At 37.2% G+C, this 25,658-nt stretch overlaps 1 protein-coding gene, 1 non-coding gene and 1 pseudogene across 5 annotated transcripts in view; 1 reads left to right on the forward strand and 2 right to left on the reverse strand.

Moving 5' to 3' along the window:
- HYCC2 (hyccin PI4KA lipid kinase complex subunit 2) overlaps positions 1 to 25,658 on the forward strand; it is a 72,793-nt gene that overhangs the window by 34,028 nt on the left and 13,107 nt on the right. For all 4 annotated transcript variants that reach the window (XM_060106713.1, XM_060106712.1, XM_060106714.1 and 1 more), the window contains 5 exons: positions 2,028 to 2,207; positions 6,144 to 6,224; positions 7,539 to 7,654; positions 14,596 to 14,691; positions 17,359 to 17,475. In XM_060106713.1, coding sequence (XP_059962696.1) covers positions 2,028 to 2,207; positions 6,144 to 6,224; positions 7,539 to 7,654; positions 14,596 to 14,691; positions 17,359 to 17,475 — 590 coding nt within the window. The remainder of the gene's footprint in view (positions 1 to 2,027; positions 2,208 to 6,143; positions 6,225 to 7,538; positions 7,655 to 14,595; positions 14,692 to 17,358; positions 17,476 to 25,658) is intronic.
- LOC132495567 (U6 spliceosomal RNA) lies at positions 5,670 to 5,776 on the reverse strand. The gene has a single exon (XR_009533297.1). It is a non-coding gene; the product is annotated as a U6 spliceosomal RNA (small nuclear RNA).
- Positions 18,629 to 19,094, reverse strand: LOC132495426 (RING finger protein 122-like; annotated as a pseudogene).

Consider the following 25,658-nt stretch of genomic DNA (forward strand, 5'->3'; position numbering starts at 1 on the left):
CTACTAAAGAGGAAAGTAGATTTGAAACGTGGACATATATTTTTATTATTATTTTTTTTTTATTTTTTTTTTTTTTGTGGTACGCGGGCCTCTCACTGTTGTGGCCTCTCCCCGTTGCGGAGCACAGGCTCCAGACGCGCAGGCTCAGCGGCCATGGCTCACGGGCCCAGCTGCTCCGCAGCATGTGGGATCTTCCCGGACCGGGGCACGAACCTGTGTCCCCTGCATCGGCAGGCGGACTCTCAACCACTGCGCCACCAGGGAAGCCCGGACATATATTTTTAAAACATAAATTTATGAGAGAAACAATGTTTCATTGTCCTAAGGAGCTGAATATTGTTGTCAGTACTTTACAAATTTGCCAGCAGTTGACCATTTTCAAAAGTTTATTACTTCGTTATTAGCACTACATGGACTACACTATTTGTAATTAAACAACGCTCACCTCCTCCTCCTCTTCCATCCTGGTATAAGAAATGCGGTATAGTGATAACATCAGCTTGGTGTCAGAAGATCTGAATTCTGGTGTCTTTCTCCGCTACTAATTTCTGTAACCTTGGGCAAATTGTCTGACTGGTCTAGACTTCAGTGTAAGGGGAGAGTTGGAATGTTTTTTAATATTTTAAATCCTATGAGAGTGATTTCATATAAAGAGCTTAGTAGTTACTAGACTAGGTGTGTAAATTTTTTTAGCTTTAGAGTTGTTTGTTAAGAGCTAAGCTTAAGTCATCTAAGTATATTAACTGTACAAGCAACATAGGATTTGTTGACTTTTAATTTACAATTTTGAAAGTAATGACTTTATTCTGGAGTGTTAGATTATTACAGACATATATAACTACATTCAAGCAGATATATAAGTGTATATATATATTATTGTAATCATTCAGAATAGAAGTAAGCATATAAATTACTGAATCGTTCTTTTTTTTTAAAAGCTAGTGTTACACTATTATATATAAAGTAGGTAACTAATAAAGGCCTACTGAATAGCACAGGGAACTCTACTCAATACTCTGTAATGACCTATATGGAAAAGAATCTAAAAAGAGTGGTTATATGTATATGTATAACTGATTCACTGTGTTGTACACCTGAAATTAACACAACATTGTAAATCAACTATACTCCAATAAAAATTTTTTAAAAACAAAACAAAAAAAAGCTAGTGTTAAATTTTTTTATAGTTTCCTCTCAGTGTTTTATCTGCATTTTAAAATCATAGCCAGTTTTGTGTAGTCTGCAGTTATTCTAACAAAACCAGTCTAAATTAGCAGTACAAGTTTAGGGGAAAAGGGGAGGGTTGTTTAAACTGCTCATTTTCTTCAGTTTTTAAGATTATGAATTTCCTTATAAGTCATATTGTATGATATCATATGAAAAATTATCCTGTTAAAAATTGGAAAAGCTATTTCTGTATACTTCATCCTTTTCAAAATCTTTCCAATAAATATAATTAGTAGAATTTGTCGGTCTTAAAACATAGAAGTAATCTGTTTTACTTGTATGTATTTAAAATATTAACTAGCATTTTGGATGTCCAAATATTATGTATTGCCAAGTCCCTTTATCTACTGAGTGGTATATAATTTGTTTAAATCATAGTCTTAAGTTGAGATTTAAAGTTTATTTCCAACAAGATTATTTGAAATTATTTTCTTCCAATAGAAACTTTTAAAAATGGAGGATAGTAAGGGTTGGTAATAACAGAAAAGGAAACTCAATATAAAGTAGTACATTGGTTAAAGAACTAATTATCTAATAAGTTTAATAGTACAGTGTATTGAAAGATATGTTGTTATTATCTGGGCACAGAGTACTTCTTGCAGTTACTGGATTGGTCAGTTTATTGTGTAGTCTCTGAGTATAAATAGAGATTGAGGTTTTGGTTGCATTGATTCAGAATAAGCAAAAATTAATGTTGAGAATTTATTTTAAAAATATTATACAAGTATATGTGCCTAAAAAAAAATTACAGTTACAGCCAAAAGAATGGAAATAACTGATGCACTTTATTTTCTTCTTAGCTCCTGGAGCCTGTCTGCCACCAGCTGTTTGAGCTCTACCGTAGCTCTGAAGTTCGACTTAAGAGGTTCACACTGCAGTTCTTGCCAGAATTGATGTGGGTTTATTTACGGCTTACAGTTAGCCGAGACAGACAGAGTAATGGTTGCATTGAAGCACTACTTTTAGGAATTTACAATTTGGTAAGTGGAAAATGATAGTTTGGGAAATTTTAAGTATTTTTTAAAGTCCTCTGAAATAATACTTGAAGAGTATTTAGAGGAAAATAAATTTAAATGTCTCTTGAATAACTTATTTGAATTAATTAAATTGAGTACAGAGGTGTTTAATAAGTAATTGCTGGTAATGCATTTTATAAAGTAGGTGAAACTATTATAATTGATAGCATTACTAATATTTTATGGCTTATTTTTCTAATTATTTTATTTGGCTAATATTTATGAATGCCTTGCATTTAATTTTTTTAAATTTATTTTTAATAATTTGATAAAACATTATGTATTTGATACATTATTTATGAAACTTTTTTCTTCTAAGGAATTCTTAAGTACTTTAAATGTTATTATTCTGTTGTTTTTTTTTTCTTCCTCATGGTGCCCAGTTTAGAACATTGGTATTGAAATTCCTGCCCTTTGAATTCTTATATTCTGTGTATTCACTGTAAACAGACACTCCACATATTAAAGTTAAGTTTGTAGTTGAGAGGTACCTCAACCAAAGTACCTCACAAAACATTGAATCTCACAAAAAATAAGTATTATTCTGCACCAGTGCTCATTCCTCTAAGTATTATCCCTTAAAAAATCGTTAAAAATCATTTCCATTACTAGAATCTGAAGCATGGAGCCTGGCCTGTGGAATCACTTGTATTTTGTTTAAAATCAGCTTCTGTCACTTACTGCCTGTTTTAAATTTAAGCAAGTTACTTAATATCTTGACTTCAGTTGCCTCGTCCTGTAAAACAGAAATAAAACATTGTTAGTAGGATTAAAAGCAATTAGAAGAACCCAACATTTTTCCTGAGGTGTTTATCAAATGTTTACCACTATTATTATAAATAGTAGTAGTAATAGTTGTATCATAATTAAAGATGAGTTTTTTTTAATGAAAAGCTGGTGTAGGTATAAAATTCTTTATTTTGCTACCTTGCCTGATTTTGTCTTTTAAAGTAGGAAATTTGTTTCACATATCACTGTGTTTCTAGTGCTTAGCAAGGCACTTAGTAAATGTTGATTTAATAATTGAGTTTAGTGTTTTAGATTATGTTTGACATTAAGCTATCATTTGTCTTGTTTAATGTAATAAAATTCAGTAGTGGGACAAATGAAGCAAAAAAATTTGTATAGTGGGATGTCTGACAAGTTCTTGACAGTACTTGTTTGTGCTATGGTTTAATTATCTTTTGGTATCTCAAAAATAGTGTACTGTTTTAAAAATGCTCAATTATATATCAGAAATTTAACCTCAGGTTTCTGTCTTCTTTTAATTCCCTTGATACCTGTGTTCTCTCTTCTCTGTGGTTCTCGATTTTTCTTACCGCACTGGATTTCTTTTATATATTAATTTCTCTTTTTTCTTCTTTTCTCACTCCAGCATTTCTCCCTTGCTTCAGTAGCCCAAGAGAGAGTTTTATATTGCCCTCAACTTAAAAAAGTTTCATAACACCCTTCTCCACAGATGTATACACAGATATAAATAAAAAGTATTTGGCTTAATTTGAAATTTAGGAATAAAAATTAAAATTTTATTGCCTAACTTAAATCAGGCCCATTCATCTTAGCATAGATGTTCTCTGAGTCACAGTGGCCCAGATGTGGTGGTAACTATTTTGCCTACAGAGTAGTTAAATGATCTTTCTAGGGATTTTTAAACCATTTTCATGCCAAAATTAGAGGTATGGCCATTGTTCACATGTAATTGATACTCTCCTATGACATATTAAACCCCAAAACTAGCCCTATAGGGAAGTTCTTTTGGGTTTGTGTCTTGGTGATGATAGTTGTTGGTTTTTTTTTCCTGTTGTTTCTTCCTCTGATGCTGTGCAACTACTCAGTCTCTGTCTGACTACCTTCCTTCTAGGGCAGTCTTCTCTGTCTGGATTTTATGCCAGTTGTGTATACTAATACGAGTTTTAAAAGAAACAGACTAAAGACAGTAGAGAAAAGGAGTGATTCAGGAGGAGCATTTCACCCCTCTAATTGCTGGCGTCTGTAGGCAGTTTTTTTTTTTTAAACATTATTAGATCTTTTATTATTTTTTTAATAGGTTCTCACATCTATTTTTTGGGGGGGGAGTGCTGCACTGGGTCTTCCTTGCTGCCCGCAGGCTTTCTCTAGTTGCGGCGAACAGGGGCTACTCTTCGTTGGTGGTGCATGGACTTCTCATTATGATGACTTCTCTTGCTGTGGAGCACGGGCTCTAGGCATGTAGGCTTCAGTATTTGTGGCTCGTGGGCTCAGTAGTTGTGGCTCACAGGCTCTAGAGCGCAGGCTCAGTAGTTGTGGCGCACCGGCTTAGTTGCTCCGCGGCATGTGGGATCTTCCCGGACCTGGGCTCGAACCCGTGTCCCCTGCATTGGCAGGTGGATTCCCAACCACTGCACCACCAGGGAAGTCTGTAGGCAGATTTTTATTGATACCTGTAGAAGATTGGCGGTGCCAGAGACTGTAGAAATAGATGCTGTTGACCTTTTCAGTGAAAGATAAAGTGCTTTTAAAAATCACAGGAATGTTTTTGTAGTCAGTAAAAACCACTTAAGTATGAACTTATGATTAATCACTTGGACTACTATTAATCATGTTAATATGTAGCTTATTTCAGGTCATTAATTTATTGCTGAATAATTGTAAGATTTTCTTTTAGTTAAGATTCATCCTGTGTTACAACAGTGTTTTTCTTTTTTTTTTTCTATGAATTTATTTATTTTATTTTTGCTACATGCAGGCTTTCTCTAATTGCTGGGAGCGGGGGCTACTCTTCGTTGAGGTGTGCGGGCTTCACATTGCAGTGGCTTCTCCTCTTGCGGAGCACAGGCTCTAGGTGCACAGGCTTCAGTAGTTGTGGCTCATGGGCTTAATTGCTCCGTGACATGTGGGGTCTTCCCTGACCAGGGCTCCAACCTGTCTCCCCTGCATTGGCAGGCAGATTCTTAACCACTGTGCCACCAGGGAAGCCCTGTGTTTCATATTTTAATAAGTGTGGATTTTTTGGCTAAAACCTTTAATTTTAATTTTTTATGTGGTGATTCTACCTTTAGCTTTCTGAGGAACCTCCATACTGTTTTCCATGGTGGCTATACCAACTTACACTCCCACCAACAGTGTAGGAGGGTTCCCTTTTCTCCATACCCTCTCCAGCATTTGTTATTTATAGACTTTTTAATGATGGCCATTCCGACCAGTGTGAGGTGGTATCTCGTAGTTTTGATTTGCATTTCTCTAATAATTAATGATGTTGAGCATCTTTTCATGTGCCCACTGGCCATCTGTACATCTTCTTTGGAGAAATGTCTATTAAGGTCTTCTACACGTTTTTCGATTGGGTTGATTGTTTTTTTGTTGTTGTTGAGTTGTATGAGCTGTCTGTATGTTTTGGAGATTAAGCCCTTGTCTGTCTCATCATTTGCAAATATTTTCTCCCATTCCAAAAATACGGAACACTTCACGAATTTGCATGTCATCTGTGTGCAGGGGCCATGCTGATCTTCTCTGTATCATTACAATTTTAGTATATGTGCTGCCGAAGTGAGCAGTGATTTTAATCTTTTAAACTCAGTCGTGTTTCAACTAAAAGATCTGATCACTTATAATCTCCCTAGCCTGTATGTAAATTTATCATGAAATCTGTGTGCCTACTTCATGTCTTTGTTGTCATGGTGTATTTGACTGATTGTAGTAGTATATCTTTCAGTGTTTCTCAAAGGATAACTCAACTACCAAAGTGTACAAATCTGCTAATAGGTTAGAAAAGATACACTAGGGTAATAATATTTTTATATATTACTATTTCTAAACATTCTCCTCAACTGCCAGTGATATATTTGTTAAGAAAGTAATTATTATTTCTTTTAATATAGTCCTGTGATTATTTCATTATCTCTGCTTTTTTTTTAACCATAGGAAATTGCTGATAAAGATGGGAACAATAAAGTTCTGTCTTTTACTATCCCTTCCTTATCCAAGCCTTCAATATACCATGAGGTAAGTAAGACTGGAAAGGTAGAATTTTTAAAAATTATGTTGAGTAAAAGTCAATTTCTTACTAGAGATAAATATTCCTAACACATCTTTACTGATTTGTTTCTTAATGGAGATGTTTGTTATTAGTGATATAAAGCTGAGCTGTTGTCAAGGGAGAGAGAATGTAATTAATGGAAAATTTTCCTCTAGTTCTGGTTTATTTCTTTTTCATTCTTCTACCAGTATCATTTTTGGTCTTTTTTTTCAAAAATACTTTCAAAAATATTCTTTTAATTTTTTTGTCTTCATATTAATTAGAAATCATCTATGTTAGATTGATTTATTTTCATTATTTTTTAGGAAAATAATTACCCTTCTGATTTTTGCTTATATTTATTTGGTTGAAGATTGTGAGACCACTGATAATTATATAAGTAGATGACTCCTGTTGAGCTGAACTCCTTCTACCTGCTCTCTTTAAGGACATAGACTTTGAATCAAGCTTCTTGTCTGTAGTGGCCTTCAGTGCATAAACTTGTGAGGAAAGTGCTTAAAGAAACTTTACCAGTAGTCTAAAAATTAAAATCCGTTTTCTTACCAACAAACAGTATCCAGTTGCCTCATAGCTCTATGCAACTATTTATTTTCTCAATTAATTCCCCTGGGACTTTGTTTTGTGTTGAAAATAGAATGCCTCCTATTTAACCAGGGCTGATTTTAGCATAGAACATTTCTGAGTAATAGATTTTAACTGTGTTCCATGTATCAAGTTACAAAATAAAATGGAGGGTAGTGAAAAGTGTCCAAATGGATGGTTCTTCTAACTTTAGAAACATGAAATCAATTATGTCACTATTAAAGAGACATTTGATCCTAGTATTCTTGTTTGTGTTCCATAATTATAACTCTCTGCACCTTGCTTTCTTCAGTGTGGAATGAGATTAATGAGAGCAGCAACCTTCCTGAAGTTAGAAAGACCTCCAGGGTTGAGTGCATAGTCCCCAAGAGTGCTCTGCGTTCTGGAAACAGACAACTTAAAGTTGATTCATTTGTAGCCTTTATTCTGTTCAACGACTTTTCTTATTCTGTCCTAAATATAGATTCATTCCATAATATTTCAAAAAACAAAGCAGTGTATTTTTAGTTTTATATATTGTATAAATATTTTTTAAAAGGAGCTGTAGAATGTATATAATAGAAAAGTGGAAGAGGTTTTGAAATGGAAGAAATGGTCTGAAACTGTCTTTTGTTGAGACAGAATTAAATATCCTCACATGATATAGATTTTTACTTCATTTTAGAGACACAGTCTCATACTTTACGTTGTTTTTGTAGCCCTCAACAATTGGATCCATGGCTTTGACAGAAGGGGCATTGTGTCAGCATGATCTCATCAGGGTTGTTTACAGTGATCTTCATCCGCAGAGGGAAACATTCACTGCACAAAACCGGTAATGGTCAAAACTGTAGACAGTAAAAATTGTTAATATATGCTTAAGTTATCTACAATTACTTTGGTTCAGGTTTGGTGTGAGAAAAGACAAAAGTTAAATATGTCATACTAGTGAAATACATCATAGCAGTGAAATACTCATCCGTAAACGTAGCAGCTCTTTGTTGGTCAATAGAGAGTTGTTCACAGGGCCCCATCTAGGTGATAGATAGAATCTGGCAGATTGTCAGGTGGTGCCAAAGTTGGCCCTAGGGCAAAAGAGGTTTCCTGCCTCCCTGCTTATGAGTACTATAAGTACTTCTTTCCATTCCCTTGGTAGCATGTTTCTGCACAAACCATTTGCACCTTATTATGGAACTCTTCTGGCACTTTTAATGGGGCTCTTCTGGCACTTATTATGGAACTCTTCTGGTGTTTTTCTGACATTACCCAGGATATTATGGGTATTTCAGATTTCAGGATTATTTTATATTTCAGTCATGGGGGCAGTCTCACTTTGTACCCATTGGTAAGCATGTTGTCTCTCAAATGGAAATTTTCTGGTCCCAAATCCCAGAAGTTGTTGCTAGGTGGCACTTACTGGCTTCTGCGATAAGCTCAAGTCTGTATTCCACATAGGGCTATTGTTCAGCAAATTAACGACCTTGTAAGCTTGGGCAATCTTATTGATCCCAGTTGAGCATGTTCAATTAATATTAGAGGAAGGATGGATGGATTTACATGCCTTCTGTTTTACAATACTAGATAGGGGAAGTGTTCCTCAGACACAGACACAGTATCTGTTCCCATAATGCATTCAGGTAAATGAGACACAGTCACTTCACATAAAGTTCACCCAAACTTTCACCTTAATCCTGTCAATCATCGCAGTCTTAGAGCCTTTCAGTCTAGCCGTTACCAACAAAGAGAGCCTGTGTCACCAGCCCCCACTCTAAACAACTTATCAGGTATGACATAGGTTACTTCCCAGAAGCTGAGGGCAAAGGCTAAAACTTTCTTTGGGCATGGCCAAATTTTTTACCATACATTGCCCTGCATGGTTATTGTGAGAAATAAATGAGATGATGCTTAAAACATGCTTAGCACAGTGCCTGGAACATAATATATGTTAGTGATACTATTATTATTATTCTTTTTTACAAAATGTTTATTTATTTATTTACTTGGCTGTACCGAGTCTTAGTTGCAGCCTGTGGGATCTTCGGGATCTTCGTCGCGGCATGCGGGGATCTTTAGTTGCGGCATGTGAACTCTTAGTTGCGGCATGTGGGATTAGTTCCCTGACTAGGGATCAAACCCAGGCCCCCTGCATTGGGAGTGCGGAGTCTCAGCCACTGGACCACCGAGGAAGTCCCGATACTACTATTCATTATATAATATTTTATGTTCATAGTAAAATAGTACTCTTATCTTATTGGTTATAATATTAGAGTTATGGAAGGACTATAGGATCAAGCAGATTTCTCAGTTATTGACCTTTGATCAAGTGCTTCAGTCTGGAATTCCAGTTCTTCTTAAGGGTCTTTCCAATATTACACATATGATAGAAAACACAGTGGCTTCCCTTGTTTCCTAACATATTGGAATTCAGCTTTAGTGATTGTTCTTTATTAGCCAGCAGGGTGCTGTATAACACCTGGAGAAGGCCTTATCCCAACTTAAAGTAACAACTTAATTTTTTTCAATACAGTTATGTTGGGGTACTCAAATCATTTAATAATAGAAAATGTATATTAGAATAGTGGTTCATAAGTACTGTTTGCAGACTAGTTTGCATAAAAATCATCTGGTTACCTGATTCCTTTTTTGTTTTCTCATTTTAATTTTTTAAAGTATAACAATATATACTTGTGGTACATTTAAAATAGAACAGAGTATAAAGTAAAAATAGGCAAGAGTACAATGAGAAAAGTATATGTCCTCTTCCCTCTAACCACCCATTTCTACTCTCAGTAGTTAAATTATTAGCAGTTTTTTATGTGTCCTTCCAGAAAATTTTCATGCATGCAAAAACATATATTCAACCTTAAACACTTGCAGACCCATACACACTGGATTCATTTGTACATGTTGTTGTACAACTTGCTTTTTTTTTTGGCCACGCCACGTGGCATGTGAGATTTTAGTTTCCCCACCAGGGATTGAGCCCACACCCCCTGCAGTGGAAGTGCGGAGTCTTAACCACTGGGCCACCAGGGAAGTGCCCATACTATCAGTTTTTAACCACTCTCATTCTGACTAAAATTTAGATTTTTTCCAGTTTTTTTAAACAATCTTATAAGGAACACAATATTTTTTGTATAAATATTTGCATGGGAGCACCAAAGTATCTGTAAAGTAAATTCCTAACAGTGAAATTGCTGTGCTAAAGAATGTCTGCTTTTTCAGTTTGAGTTAGTATTGCCAAATTACCCTCCCCCAAACTGATGGACTAATTGAATCTCCTATGAGTAGTTTTAGAGTGCCTCTTTCCTCATACTAACTCCCAGTACTGGATATTTTCAAATTTTTTAATCTTTGACAATCTGAACATTAAAACTTGATGTCACATTATTTTACTTAGCATTCTTTTAATTATGACTAGGCTTGAATGCTTTTAATATGTTAATTCATTAAGTATTTTTCTTGACCTGTGAACTGCATATTCGTGTCCTATGTCCATATTTCTTATTGAACTGTGTATTTTTTTTTCTAGTGATTGGCAGGGGTTTTATTTGTTTATTTATTTATTTATTTTGTTTGTTTGTTTGCACCGAGAGGCTTGTGGGATCTTAGTTCCCCAGCCAGGGATTGAACCTATGCCCTCTGTAGTGGAAGCACGGAAACTTAACCACCGGACCACCAGGGAATTCCCCGAGAGTTTTTTAAATATTGAGGAAACTGCACTGTGTTTTATATTTGCACATTTTAAGTTAATTACTGACTTTTAAATTTATTCTAAATTAAGATATAATTCACATACCATAAAATTCACCCCTTTAAAGTATACAATTCAGTGATATTTAGTGTATTCACAAGCTTGTGCATCCACTACCACTAGCTAATTCCAGGATGTTTTCATCACACTAAAAAGAAACTCCCCTTTCCTTTCTCCCCAGCCCCTGGCCACCATGTATCTCACTTTCTACCTCTATGGTTTTGTCTATTTTAGACATTTCATATAAGTGGAATTATACAGTATGTGGCCTTTTGTTGTGTCTGGTTTCTTTTACTTAACATGTTTTCAAGTTTCGTTTATGTGGTAGTGTGTAGTTCCTTTGTATGACTGAATAATATTCCATTATGACAATATACATTTTGTTTATCCATCCATCCATCAATTGATGGATATTTGGGTTATTTCCAGTTTTGGAATATTTATGAATACTACTGCTGTCAACATTTGTTTACAAGTTTTTGTGTAAACATTTTCAGTTCTTTTGAGCATATACCTAGTAGAATTGCTGGGTTATATGGTATTTATTTCATTTTATTTTACTTTATTTTATTTTTATTTTTTGGCTCCACCACATGGCATGAGGAACTTCCCTGACCAGGGATCGAACCCGTGCCCCCTTCAGTGGAAGTGCGGTGTCTTAACCACTGGACCACCAGGGAAGTCCCTATATGGTATTTAACTTAATACTTAACTTTCTGAGGAACTGTCATATTGTTTTCCAGAGTGGTGTACCATTTTGCATTCCCACCAGCAGTGTATGATAGTTCCAGTTTCTCAACATCCTCACCAATACTTATTTTCCATCTTTTTGATTATATCCATCCTAGTGGGTATGACAATTGGTATCTCATTATTGTGCTATTGTTTTGTCTTTGCTGTATATGTTACTTTTTTGTATAGCCGACTGTATCAGTAATACACACACACACACACACACACACACACACACACACTTTTTTTTTCAGTTAAATGTGCATTAGTCCTACAGAGCATATTAAGAAGAACTGCAATCTCCAGATCCCTCTCCCTTCCACTTCTCCCTTCCCAGATGTAACAACTTTTAACCAGTGGTTTTCAGCCAGGGCACTTCTGCCCCCCAGGGAACATTTGGCAATGTCTGGAGACTTGTTTGTTTGTCACAACTGAGTGGGAGGGAGGACTGCTACAGGCATCTCAAGTGTAAAGGTCAGGGATGCTGCTCAACATCCTACCATGCCTGGGCCAGCCCCCCACAGCAAACACTTATCTAGCCCAAAATGCCGATAGTGCTGAGGCTGAGAAATCTTGCTTTTAATATTTACCTCCACTTCTTTGATTAATTTACTGCTTTTTAATTTTTCACTTTGGGCCATTATCTAATAACTTATCTCCAGGAAAGATAAAAATTTAGGTTGTTACCTCTCTCATTGTCCTATCTTATGTTGTAATTCTGGGGAACTCATTATTTAGATTTCTCATTATGAATGATCATTGTTCATCAGAGCTATTCAGGCTGAGCTTTGTGATTAGTTTATTACTTTTCCTTTCCTGCATATCTTTTTGTTTTCCTTGAAGTTCATCCTTAGCCTTTTGTTTTCTTTGTTTACTATGTGCTTTGTAATTCAACCCTGCAAATTTTCTGTCAGTTTTCTACATAGCCTTCCAAGACTTCATTTACACCAGTTATTTTCTCAGTTTTATCTCAGAACCTTTTGACTTATTCCAAACTGGACTGTGTTGCCCTCTTTGCCTGGTGTACACATTATGTTGGGATCTCCCCTCACTCTTATCCTGGGAATTCTCTTTGTCTTTTTCCTGTATGGATGGATCCACTGTTTCCTGCACCCTATATCCTCATTCTTTGTTCCTAGTATTCTGAAATTCCTTTGTGGTATTTCTTGGTGTGGGTTTATTTCCTCCTTTGTGCTGAGCACTATGTGGACCTTTTCTATTTGGAAACTCATGTCCTTCAGACTGGGAATTTTCTTGAATTATTTTTGTTAATTAGTTTAGGCTCCCCAATTTATCTGGTCTTTTACTATTTGTCTTTTATCTATCTCGTCTTTTATTATCTTTCTTCTGGAGCTTTTATTATTTGAATGTGGGAACTCCTGTTGTGGTCCTCTTTCCTCTTCCATTCGCCATATGTTTTTCCTTTTGCTTCACTTTCTGTGGTATTTCCTCAATTTCATCCACCAATCCTTTTCTTGAGTTTTTAATTTCTGTCATCATATTTTGTGTATCTAAAAGGTGTTCTTGTTTTCTGAATGGTCTTTTAAAATAGATCCTTTTTGGTGTTTTTGGTTTTTTTATTTTTTGAGACAACATCTCATCTTTTAGAATATTAATGATAATTTGCTTTATTTTTTCCTCTTCTATGTTCTCTGTGTCCTCCAAGTTGTGCCCTCGCCACCCCCCATTTCTTTATTTTGATCTCATTTTCATGTTAGTGAAGTTCCTCAGGTGTCTGGTAATCCTTTTTTCCCGCTTATGTTTAAAAGTAGGGGAATAAAAAAAATGAGAAGCTATGGCCATGTTGGTAGGGCTAGTTGATGGTGAACTTCACAACTTCTCACTGGGCCATCCAGCTGGGGAACTTCCCAAGTCTATATCTTTAAGTCTTTCCTCTTAGGGTGGTCAAATTCCCCAAAGAAAACTCTTCCAGTCTCTTAACCAGAGGGCTTGCTGCTAGCATTCTGATGACCACATGGGGAAGGAGGACTTGAGGTCTCAATATCCAATAAGACCTATTTCACTTAAGTTTTCTATTTTCAGTATCTTCCCTTCCTCCCCCACCCCCCGCCCTGACCCCAAATCATAATTGTGCCTGGTGGTTCCCAGGTAGAAATTTCTCTTTTATCCTTTCAGAAAATAAATCTTCAATTTCAGAAAATAAATCTTCAATAAACCTAGCAGCATAGAGAAGGAGAAAGGATCTGAAGATGTGCCTGCTTCCACGTCAGACTTTCAACTCACTTTTTACCTTTTCATTTTGAAATAATTTCTGGCTTACAAAAAATGTTTCAAAAATAGTACAGTGAGTTTCCATATACTCTTCACCTATGGGAAGCTTTTTAGACAAACAACGTTCCTGGGTTCTGCCCTCAGAGATTCTAATTGGGTCATTCTGGGTTGAGACACAGGAATATATTATTCCAAAATGTCCTTAAATAACTATAATGTGCATCCAGGCTTAGGAGCCACTTTCTTAGTGATCATAAAGATTAGGAAAGCATTCATTTATTCATTCAATAAAAATTAATTGAGCAGTAATAATGTATTAAACACTATGCTGGACACTAGAGTTAGAGATGAATAAATAAATCAAGGTCTGTGTCCTAAAGTTGCTTATTACTAAATAGATAAAACAGAGGTAAAGACAGAGTTGATTTAGTGGGATAAATGTTGTATTAGAGCTACACAGATAAAGGGAACAGTGTTTGTTTGTTTTAGTTAGAAGAATTAAGAATGGCTTTATGTCTGAGATTAAAGTTTGAGCCAGAATTTGAAACCTTAGCAGGAGTTTCCCAAGTGAGAAGTATGTTCTAATAAGAAAGGGTAGCATCCATAAAAGCAAGGAATTTTGAAAGGTTATGGCATATTCATGGAATGGTATAAGATTGATGTAGTGTTGTGTATGTGGTAGACAGTAGAGGGAAGTAGGGTTGGAGAGGTAGGTTGAAGGTGGGTTTTAAAGGACTTTGTATGCCATGATGAGTTTGGGCTTTATCATGCAGTCAATAGGAATAGTGGATTAATGTAGCATAGAGGAGTCATCTGTTCAAGCATGTTGGGGGTTTTTCTGAGGAAGAAAATACAGATGGCAGCAAGAGCTGTGACCTTTAATAAGGCAAATGGAAATAGAGAAATTATTGAGGTGGATATTACAGTACTCTGATTGAGAAATTATGAAGGTCAATATTAAGGCATTGTTGTTATAACCGTCAAACAAAGAAATCATTTACTACAGTCTCTAAGTAGAAATAATTGTAATCCTTTTTCCTTGTTTTTGTTTTTTCTAGGTTTGAAGTCCTGAGTTTCCTCATGTTATGTTATAATTCTGCTATTGTGTATATGCCTGCTTCATCTTACCAGTCTCTTTGCCGAATGGGCTCCAGGTAAGAAGAATAATTATCATTAACCTTCACACATATTTATTGAGCACATTCTCTCTGGTAGGCACTGTTCTAATTTCTGGTGATACAGCCGTAAACAAAACTCAGGGAACTTACATTCCTATAGGAATCCTTATCCCTCATGCATCATGATTTCTTGAAAATATTTCAGTTATTAAAGAAGCATTTTCTAGCTCAACATTGAGCTAAGCCAAGATGTTTTAGGTTTAGGGTGGTTTAGTGATATACCTAGTCACTGCCTGGATGCCAATTTTTATAAATCACTTTGAGTGATTTGAATAAATAGTCCTCTATGTAGAGAAAGTCATAAGAAACATGAACTTTTTCCTTTATATATCTCACAAATAACTGTCTGCTTTGGATAAGATTAGCAGTGACATCAATTATGTGTATGTCTTATTTGTATTCGTATATTCTAATCTTTACTAAATCAGAATTTCTAATAATTTGGACAGACCTGAGCTGAAATTTTAAATTTCCACTGTTGAAAAAAAATTAAGTAATATAAATGAGATTGGAGACAGAGGAGCAGAATTTTGATTATAGAAGGAACACTCAGTTTATCCTGCCCAGTTGATTTTTATTTGAGGAAACTAAGCCCCCACAGAAGTTAAATGCTATTTTAGTTTTTCTATTGCCTCATAACAAATTACACCATGAATTTAGTAGCTTAAAATAGCATGCATTTATTATTTCAGTTTCTTGGGGTTAGAAGTCTAGGTATCATTTAGGTGGGCCCTCTGCATAGGGTATTACAAGCTGCAGTTAAGATGTTGGCTAGAGTTGCGGTCTTATCTGAGGTTCATTTGAGGAATTATACACTTCTCTTGGCAAAATTCAGTTCCTATAGTTGTAGGACGGGCTTCATTTTCTTGTTGACTGTCTGCTGAAGGCCAGTGGTCAGTTCCTCTTACGTAATATAATCACATAACGTTTACGTGTACGCATGCGAATCCTATCACTTTTGCCTTGTTACAAGCAAATCACAGGTTCCAACCACACTCAAGAGGAGAGGATAACACAGGGTGTGAATACCAGGAAGGAGGGATCATAGGAATCAGGGCCCCTGACCCCACCCCTCAAAGAGTCTGCCCACTGCAAATGCTCTGTACACGTTCATGCTGTTGTATTATTGGGAAGAGACCAAAACTCAGTTTTGCTAAATGGAGGAAGGCCGATCTAAGTTAGCTGTGAGATTGATTTATATATTATCTTAAAGTTCACTTGCCTATAATAACATGATTAATGACTAACAAAATTCTTGTCTCGGGCTTCCCTGGTGGAGCAGTGGTTGAGAGTCCGCCTGCCGATGCAGGGGACGCGGGTTCATGCCCCGGTCCGGGAAGATCCCACGTGCCACGGAGCGGCTAGGCCCGTGAGCCATGGCCACTGAGCCTGCGCGTCCGGAGCCTGTGCTCCGCAACGGGAGAGGCCACAACAGTGAGAGGCCTGCGTACTGCAAAAAAAAAAAAAAAATTCTTGTCTCTAACCTAGATACTGTTATCAAGAGAGTATATTGTTTAAGCACTTGCTGCCTATCTACAGATAAATTTATTTATAAATGACTATTTTTTGGCTCATTAAAACAAATCTGCCATATCTCTAATTGGTAACATTACTGTGGCATGATATAGAGTTTCTTAATAACAAAAGTGATGATAGAGTTTAGTAGTCCTCAGACTTTTATTCACATATCCCCTAAGGAATTTCGAAAAACTGTGTAGCCTTTGTACACTTTTAAGTTAACATTTAAATTTTTTATTCTGTTTTAAATAGTTGTAAATTATATGATTTCCAGTAGGTAAATATTGACATAATAAAACAAATAATTGTTGATCACTATTTTAAATGTATATAATGTAAATACACAGTGATCTGATTGATAACCACCATCATCCCATGTATGGAATAAATGAACAAGCTTTTCTTTAATAGTCTAACATTCTTTTTCTCCTTAAAATTGAATTTCTGTTCCACTTTATCCACATAATTTTATCCTAATATCGTGCCATATTATACTTACAAATCTTTTATTGATCACCTAATTATACATCTCTGCTACCAAAAAAATGTGTAAATTAAAAATTAAAAAAATATTTCCTGACCATAATGCACGAAACACTAAAAAATTTCTTCTGGACTCACCATTACAATTATTCTAATAAATTAATTTCTTAAAATAATAGAAGTACATAACAGTTTTTGATAATTATTAAGGGTAACTTTTCTGGAAGCATCTCTTAATGAGATGGAAAACAGAGAATTGTTTTTGATACTTTGGTTATTTGTTTTGAGATTTCTGTATCTTCCACTCATTCCATCCTGATTCAATTTGGGATGTGTGAAAGTTATGCATTTCTTTTGTGAAGAGGGAGAAGGATGATTATGAAAGAGATGCCTATTTGAGAAAAGTTATTACTTGTATTGATATAGTCCACTAGAATGTACGTTTTATGAGGGCACAGATTTTATTTTTATCTTTTTGCCTGTTTACAACTGTATGCATGGGCCCAGGACAGTGACTGACACATAGCAAGTACTCAAAAAATATTTGAGAAATGAGTCATTGAATAAGTGAATTTATGGGAACAAAAATGTTTTATTTAATGTATCAGGAAATCACATGTGATAAATAATGTATTTTCCTAGGGTTTGTGTGAGTGGGTTTCCACGGCAACATGAAAAACACTGGAAAGAACTCTGTGGTCGAATAGTATTGGATCCCGAATTTATGGTGCAACTTCTCACAGGAGTTTATTATGCCATGTAAGTAGGTGTACTGTGAAATTGGGTGAATTCTTTCTAGTGTTTGGAAACTTATGTTTCTCTTTTTTCCTTATTAGTTGCACAACACTGAATTTTTTGTTCCATTATGGACCCATTATCTTGGTTTTCTAATATGAATTTCTTTTAGTACTTTTTTTTAGAGAAACTTGTTATTAAATTTAATTTTCTTTAAATACATACATTTTTCCCACCCTCACCCACTTGGGGGAGGAACAGAAAACCCCTACCCCTTCCATTTGGGGGATTCCATGTATAAAGCCTGAGATGGTGAGGGTGAAGTATAAAAATACTATTTACAAAGGGGAAGAGGGTGTCCACTGCGACCTTAATATTCAGACACCCCCATTCCCAGGCCCCTTTTTGCTCCTTTAGAAAAAACCCTGGGAATCCATTTGGGTGTAGACCAAGCCCTTCCTCTGGGGCAGTGGATACTCAAACCCCAACATGGAATAGGAAGCTCTGAGATCAACCAAAGAACAGGGAACAGATAGCACCTCAGATCTAGGAGGGGGAGGGGGCTGCCCTCTACCCCCCTGTAGTCAGCAGGCCGGCCAGACAGCCTTTGTTTCCATAGGTCCCATGTAAACATTGACTTTTCTTCTGTTCATCCTTGCTCTTGCCAATTTCCTACAGAGCCTCCCTCGCTTCCACTGGAGGCACTTGGTTCCTCCATCTTTCCTTCCTTCCCTTCTAACCTTCCTCTGGAAGGAGTGGGGAGGGGGCGGGGAGGTCACAGGTCGGGCAGAGCCCATCTCATCCCTTCTTCTAGGTCAGGGCAGCTTGTCCTCCTCAGCGGAACCCTCATGGGAGTGTGCTCTAAGTTCTTGGGCAAATAGGAATGGATTTCTTTTCCCAGAGCAGGGACAAGGCAGGCAGATAGTCCAGTACCAGGATACAGTGGTCCTGATGGGCAAGTCCATCAAAACTGAGTAGCAGGGAAGAAGGTTTCAGGAAGCAGAGAGGTGGGCAAGTCTAGTCTCACCCTGATGCTGGAAGACCAGCCCTGCACCGCCGCCCCTCCAGGTGAGCATGCCCATCACCACCCAACAGTCTTGTTCACCACCTCTTTGTGGAAGGACCAGGCACCCATGAGGCTAGAGGTCTTCTCCAAGCCTTGGTATGGAGGCAGCACTCACACCAGCTCATCCAGTAGGATCCCGAGGCTCTGGGTGGCTTCTGAGGGACCAGCAATGGGCTTGTTACACATGGGGCAGACACAGCACACTTCCAGCCACTTCACCAGACACTTGTGGTGAATGGCATGTTGGCATGAGAGCACAGCCTGCTCATCCTTCCCCTTGGAGTCTTCCAGACAGACTGCACAGGTCTGCCCATGTAACTAATTTCTTGGCATCACCTTTAAGCACCACCACTTTATATCCATATCGTTTGCTCTATGCCTGGTTCCAGAGTTTGCTGATAAAATAGCAGCAGAAGATGAGGCTGAGCATGAACACAAAGATGCCTGTGCCGAAGATGACCATGTAGATGTTGAGGGGAAGTTCTTGGAAACTGATGGGTGGCATCGAGCAGGACTTGTTGGGGCTCACCAGTCCTAGGCCGCAGAAACACCCATTACACCACTGGAATGGGTGCATAAGTGAACTCTCGGTTGGCTTCCTCAGGCGAACGAACACAGGTGGCGGGTCGGGCAGGCGGGCTGGGCGCACTGGCTTGCGGGGTTACAGGAGGGGTGGATGCGGAGCGCGGCAGCCGCCTTCGTCTGCAAGTCGAACTCTCTTTTTTAGTACCTTTTTTTTTTTTTTACATCTTTATTGGAGTATAATTGCTTTACAATGGTGTGTTAGTTTCTGCTTTATAACAAAGTGAATCAGTTATACATATACATATGTTCCCATATCTCTTCCCTCTTGCATCTCCCTCCCTCCCACCCTCCCTATCCCACCCCTCTAGGTGGTCACAAAGCACCAAGCTGATCTCCCTGTGCTATGCGGCTGCTTCCCACTAGCTATCTATTTTACGTTTGGTAGTGTATATATGTCCATGCCACTCTCTCACTTTGTCACAGCTTACCCTTCCCCCTCCCCATATCCTTAAGTCCATTCTCTAGTAGGTCTGTGTCTTTATTCCTGTCTTACCCCTAGGTTCTTCATGACATCTTTTTTCTTAGATTCCATATATATGTGTTAGTATACGGTATTTGTCTTTCTCTTTCTGACTTACTTCACTCTGTATGACAGACTCTCGGTTCATCCACCTCATTACAGATAGCTCAATTTCATTTCTTTTATGGCTGAGTAATATTCCATTGTATATATATGCCACATCTTCTTTATCCTCTCATCCGATGATGGACACTTAGGTTGTTTCCATCTCCTGGGTATTATAAATAGAGCTGCAATGAACATTTTGCTACATGACTCTTTTCAAATTATGGTTTTCTCAGGGTATATGCCCAGTAGTGGGATTGCTGGGTCATATGGTAGTTCTATTTGTAGTTTTTTAAGGAACCTCCATACTGTTCTCCATAGTGGCTGTACCAATTCACATTCCCACCAGCAGTGCAAGAGTGTTCCCTTTTCTCCACACCCTCTCCAGCATTTATTGTTTCTAGATTTTTTGATGATGGCCATTCTGACTGGTGTGAGATGATACCTCATTGTAGTTTTGATTTGCATTTCTCTAATGATTAATGATGTTGAGCATCCTTTCATGTGTTTGTTGGCAGTCTGTATATCTTCTTTGGAGAAATGTCTATTTAGGTCTTCTGCCCATTTTTGGATTGGGTTGTTTGTTTTTTTGTTATTGAGCAGCATGAGCTGCTTGTAAATTTTGGAGATTAATCCTTTGTCAGTTGCTTCATTTGCAAATATTTTCTCCCATTCTGAGGGTTGTCTTTTGGTCTTGTTTATGGTTTCCTTTGCTGTGCAAAAGCTTTGCAGTTTCATTAGGTCCCATTTGTTTATTTTTGTTTTTATTTCCATTTCTCTAGGAGGTGGGTCAAAAAGGATCTTGCTGTGATTTATGTCATAGAGTGTTCTGCCTATGTTTTCCTCTAAGAGTTTGATAGTTTCTGGCCTTACATTTAGGTCTTTAATCCATTTTGAGCTTATTTTTGTGTATGGTGTTAGGGAGTGATCTAATCTCATACTTTTACATGTACCTGTCCAGTTTTCCCAGCACCACTTATTGAAGAGGCTGTCCTTTCTTCACTGTACATTCCTGCCTCCTTTATCAAATATAAGGTGACCGGGGCTTCCCTGGTGGCGCAGTGGTTGAGAGTCTGCCTGCTGATGCAGGGGACACAGGTTCATGCCCCAGTCCAGGAAGATCCCACATGCCGCGGAGTGGCTGGGCCCGTCAGCCATGGCCACTGAGCCTGCACGTCCGGAGCCTGTGCTCCGCAACGGGAGAGGCCACAACAATGAGAGGCCCACGTACCGCAAAAAAAAAAAAAAAAAGGTGACCATATGTGCGTGGGTTTGTTTCTGGGCTTTCTATCCTGTTCCATTGATCTATCTTTCTGTTTTTGTGCCAGTACCATACTGTCTTGATTACTGTAGCTTTGTAGTATAGTCTGAAGTCAGGGAGCCTGATTCCTCCAGCTCCATTTTCTGTTCTCAGGATTGCTTTGGCTATTCGGGGTCTTTTGTGTTTCCATACAAATTGTGAAATTTTTTGTTCTAGTTCTGTGAAAAATGCCAGTGGTAGTTTGATAGGGATTGCATTGAATCTGTAAATTGCTTTGGGTAGTAGAGTCATTTTCACAATGTTGAGTCTTCCAATCCAAGAACATGGTATATCTCTCCATCTATTTGTATCATCTTTAATTTCTTTCATCAGTGTCTTATAATTTTCTACATACAGGTCTTTTGTCTCCTTAGGTAGGTTTATTCCTAGGTATTTTATTCTTTTTGTTGCAATGTAAATGGGAGTGTTTTTTTTATTTCACTTTCAGATTTTTCATCATTAGTGTATAGGAATGCCAGAGATTTCTGTGCATTAATTTTGTATCCTGCTACTTTACTGAATTCATTGATTAGCTCTAGTGGTTTTCTGGTAGCATCTTTAGGATTCTCTATGTATAGTATCATGTCATCTGCAAACAGTGATGGCTTTACTTCTTCTTTTCCGATTTGGATTCCTTTTATTTCCTTCCTTCTCTGATTGCTGTGGCTAAAACTTCCAAAACTATGTTGAATAAGAGTGGTGAGAGTGGGCAACGTTGTCTTGTTCCTGATCTTAGTGGAAATGCTTTCAGTTTTTCACCATTGAGGACAGTGTTGGCTGTGGGTTTGTCATATATGGCCTGTATTATGTTGAGGAAAGTTCCCTCTATGCCTACTTTCTGGAGGGTTTTTATCATAAATGGGTGTTGAATTTTGTCAAAAGCTTTCTCTGCATCTGTTGAGATGACTATATGGTTTTTCTCCTTCAATTTGTTAATATGGTGTATCACATTGATTGATTTGCGTATACTGAAGAATCCTTGCATTCCTGGGATAAACCCCACTTGATCATGGTGTATGATCCTTTAATGTGCTGTTGGATTCTGTTTGCTAGTATTCTGTTGAGGATTTTTACATCTATGTTCATCAGTGACATTGGCCTGGAGTTTTCTTTTTTTGTGACGTCTTTGTCTGGTTTTGGCATTAAGGTGTTGGTGGCCTCGTAGAATGAGTTTGGGAGTGTTCCTTCCTCTGCTATATTTTGGAAGAGTTTGAGAAGGATAGGTGTTAGCTCTTTTCTAATGTTTGATAGAATGTGCCTGTGAAGCCATCTGGTCCTGGGCTTTTGTTTGTTGGAAGATTTGTAATCCCAGTTTCAATTTCAGTGCTTGTGATTGGTCTGTTTATACTTTCTGTTTCTTCCTGGTTCAGTCTTGGAAGGTTGTGCTTTTCTAAGAATTTGTCCATTTCTTCCAGGTTGTCCATTTTATTGACATATAGTTGCTTGTAGTAATCTCTCATGATCCTTTGTATTTCTGCAGTGTCAGTTGTTACTTCTCCTTTTCCATTTCTAATTCTGTTGATTTGAGGCTTCTCCCTCTTTTTCTTGATGAGTCTGGCTAATGGTTTATGAATTTTGTTTATCTTCTCAAAGAACCAGCTTTTAGTTTTATTGATTTTTGCAATTGTTTCCTTCATTTCTTTTTCATTTATTTCTCCTCTGATCCATATGATTTCTCTCCTTCTGTTAACTTTGGGTTTGTTCTTCTTTCTCTCGTTGTTTTAGGTGTAAGGTTAGGTTGTTTATTTGAGATTTTTCTTTTTTCTTGAGGTAGGATTGTATTGCTATGAACTTCCCTCTTAGAACTGCTTTTGGTTTTGGGTCGTCATGTTTTCATTGTCATTTGTTTCTAGGTATTTTTTTATTTCCTCTTTGATTTCTTCAGTGATCTCTTGGTTATTTCGTGGCATATTGTTTAGCCTCCATGTGTTTGTATTTTTGACAGTTTTTTCCCCTGTAATTGATATCTAGTCTTATAGCGTTGTGGTCGGAAAAGATACTTGATACAATTTCAATTTTCTTAAATTTACCAAGGCTTGATTTGAGACCCAAGATATGGTCTATGGGCTTCCCTGGTTGCGCAGTGGTTAAGAGTCCACCTGCTGATGCAGGGGACACGGATTCGTGCCCTGGTCCGGGAGGATCCCACATGCTGTGGAGCGGCTGGCCCCGTGTGCCATGGCTGCTGAGCCTGCACGTCCGGAGCCTGTGATCCGCAGCAGGAGAGGCCACAGCAGTGAGAGGCCCGCGTACTGAAAAAAAAAAAAAAAAAAAAATTAAAGATATGATCTGTCCTGGTGAATGTTTCATGAGCACTTGAGAAGAAAATGTATTCTGTTGTTTTTGGATGGAATGTCCTATAAATATCAATTAAGTCCATCTTGTTTAATATATCATTTAAAGCTTGTGTTTCCTTATTTAGTTTCATTTTGGATGATCTGTCCATTGGTGAAAGTGGGGTGTTAAAGTCCCCTACTATGATTGTGTTACTGTTGATTTCCCCTTTTATGGCTGTTAGCATTTGCCTTATGTATTGAGGTGCTCCTATGTTGGGTGCATAAATATTTACAATTGTTACATCTTCTTCTTGGTTTGATCCCTTGATCATATGTAGTGTCCTTCTTTGTCTCTTGTAATAGTCTTTATTTTAAAGTCTATTTTATGTGATATGAGAATTGCTACTCCAGCTTTCTTTTGATTTCCATTTGCATGCAATATCTTTTTCTATCCCCTCACTTTCAGTCTGTATGTGTCCCTAGGTCTGAAGTGTGTCTCTTGTAGACAGCATATATATGGGTCTTGTTTTTGTATCCATTCAGCCAGTTTATGACTTTCGGTTGGAGCATTTAATCCATTTACATTTAAGGTAATTATCATTATGTATGTTCCTATTACCATTTTCTTAATTGTTGTGGGTTTATTTTTGTAGGTCTTTTCCTTCTCTTGTGTTTCCTGCCTAGAGAGGTTCCTTTAGCATTTGTTGTAAAGCTGGTTTGGTGGCCCAGCACCATTTAGTAAAGACACTATCCATTCCCTATTTTATATTCTCATATTTGTTTAAATTAATTGATTATATATGCATATGTTTATTTCTCAGCTCTCCATTCTGTTCCATTGATCTCTGTGTTTTTAGGCCTAAAACTTTGTGATACAGTTTGAAATTAGTAAGTATCATGCCTCCAGGTTTGTTGTTGTTTCTCAAGATTGCTTTGGCTATTCAGGGTCCTTTGTGGTTCCGTATAAATTCTAGGGTTGTTTGCTCTGTTTCTATGAAAAATGTCACTAGAATTTTGATAGGCATTGCACTGAATTTGTAGATTGCTTTGGGTAGTATGGACATTTTAACAATATTAGTTCTTTCAGTCCTTGAGCATGGAATATCCTTCTGTTTATTTGTGTCTTCTTCAGTTTCTTTCATTGAGGTATTACATGAAAATCATAAGTGTACAATGCTCAGGTCTTTCACCTCCTGAGTTAAATTTATTACTAGGTATTTTTAAATTTAATTGTTAATGGGATTGTTTTCTTAATTTCCCTTTCTGATAGTTTGTTATTAGTGTATAGAAAGCAGTTTTTTTTTTTTTTTTTTTTGGCCACACAGTGTGGCTTGTGGGATCTTAGTTCCATGACCGGGGATTGAACCCACGCCCTCAGTATTGAAAGGGTAGAGTTTTAACCAATGGACCACTGGGGAATTCCCTTTTTTTTTTTTAAAAGAAATGCAGTAGATTTTTGTCATTGCTTTTATACCTACAAGTTTACCAAATTTCTTTATTCTAACAGTTTTTTGGTGTAGTTTTAAGAGTTTTCTACAGTTGAGTCTTGAACAGCAAAGGGGTTAGGGGTGCCAGTTGCACAGTTGAAAATCTGAGTATAACTTTAAAGTCAGCCGTCCATATCTACGCTTCAACCAACCACAGATTGTGTATTACTGTAGTTGGTATTTATTGAAAAGCATCCACGTATAAGTGGTCTTGTGCAGTTCAAGCCCGTGTTGTTCATGGATCAGCTGTATTATATATCATGTCATCTGCAAATAGAGACAGTTTCACTTCTTTTTTTCTGATTTGCTAGAACTTCCAGTACTATGTTGTATAAAAGTTGCGAGAGTGGACATCCTTGTCTTGTTCTTGATCTTAGAGGAAAAGCTTTCCATTTTTCACTGTTGAGTTTGTTGTTGACTGTGGGCTTATCATGTATGGCCTTCATTATGTTGAGCTACATGCCCTCTGTACCCACTTTTTCGAGTTTTTTAATCATGAATGGATTTCAGATTTTGTCACGTGCTTTTTCTACATCTATTGATATGATTGTGTGATTTTTATCCTTCATTTTGTTAATATGGTATATCACGATTGATTAAATTGTAGACGTTGAACCATCCTTGCATCCCAGGGATAAACCCCACTTGACCATGGTGTATGATCCTTTTAGTGAATTGTTGAATTTAGTTTGCTAATATTTTGTTGAGGATTTTTGCATTTATGCTACGTTCATCAGGCATATTGGCTTGTAATTTTCTTATAGTATCCTTGTCTGATTTTTGTATAAGGGGGATGCTGGCCTCGTGATATGAATATGGAAGTGCTCACTCTTGGAAGAATTTGAAGATTGGTATTATTTCTTTAAATGTTTGGTAGAATTCACCCATGAAGCCATCTGGTCCCAGACTTTTGCTTATTGGGAGGGTT

The sequence above is a fragment of the Mesoplodon densirostris genome, chromosome 8, assembly GCF_025265405.1.
Source record: "Mesoplodon densirostris isolate mMesDen1 chromosome 8, mMesDen1 primary haplotype, whole genome shotgun sequence".
NCBI lineage: Eukaryota > Metazoa > Chordata > Mammalia > Artiodactyla > Ziphiidae > Mesoplodon > Mesoplodon densirostris.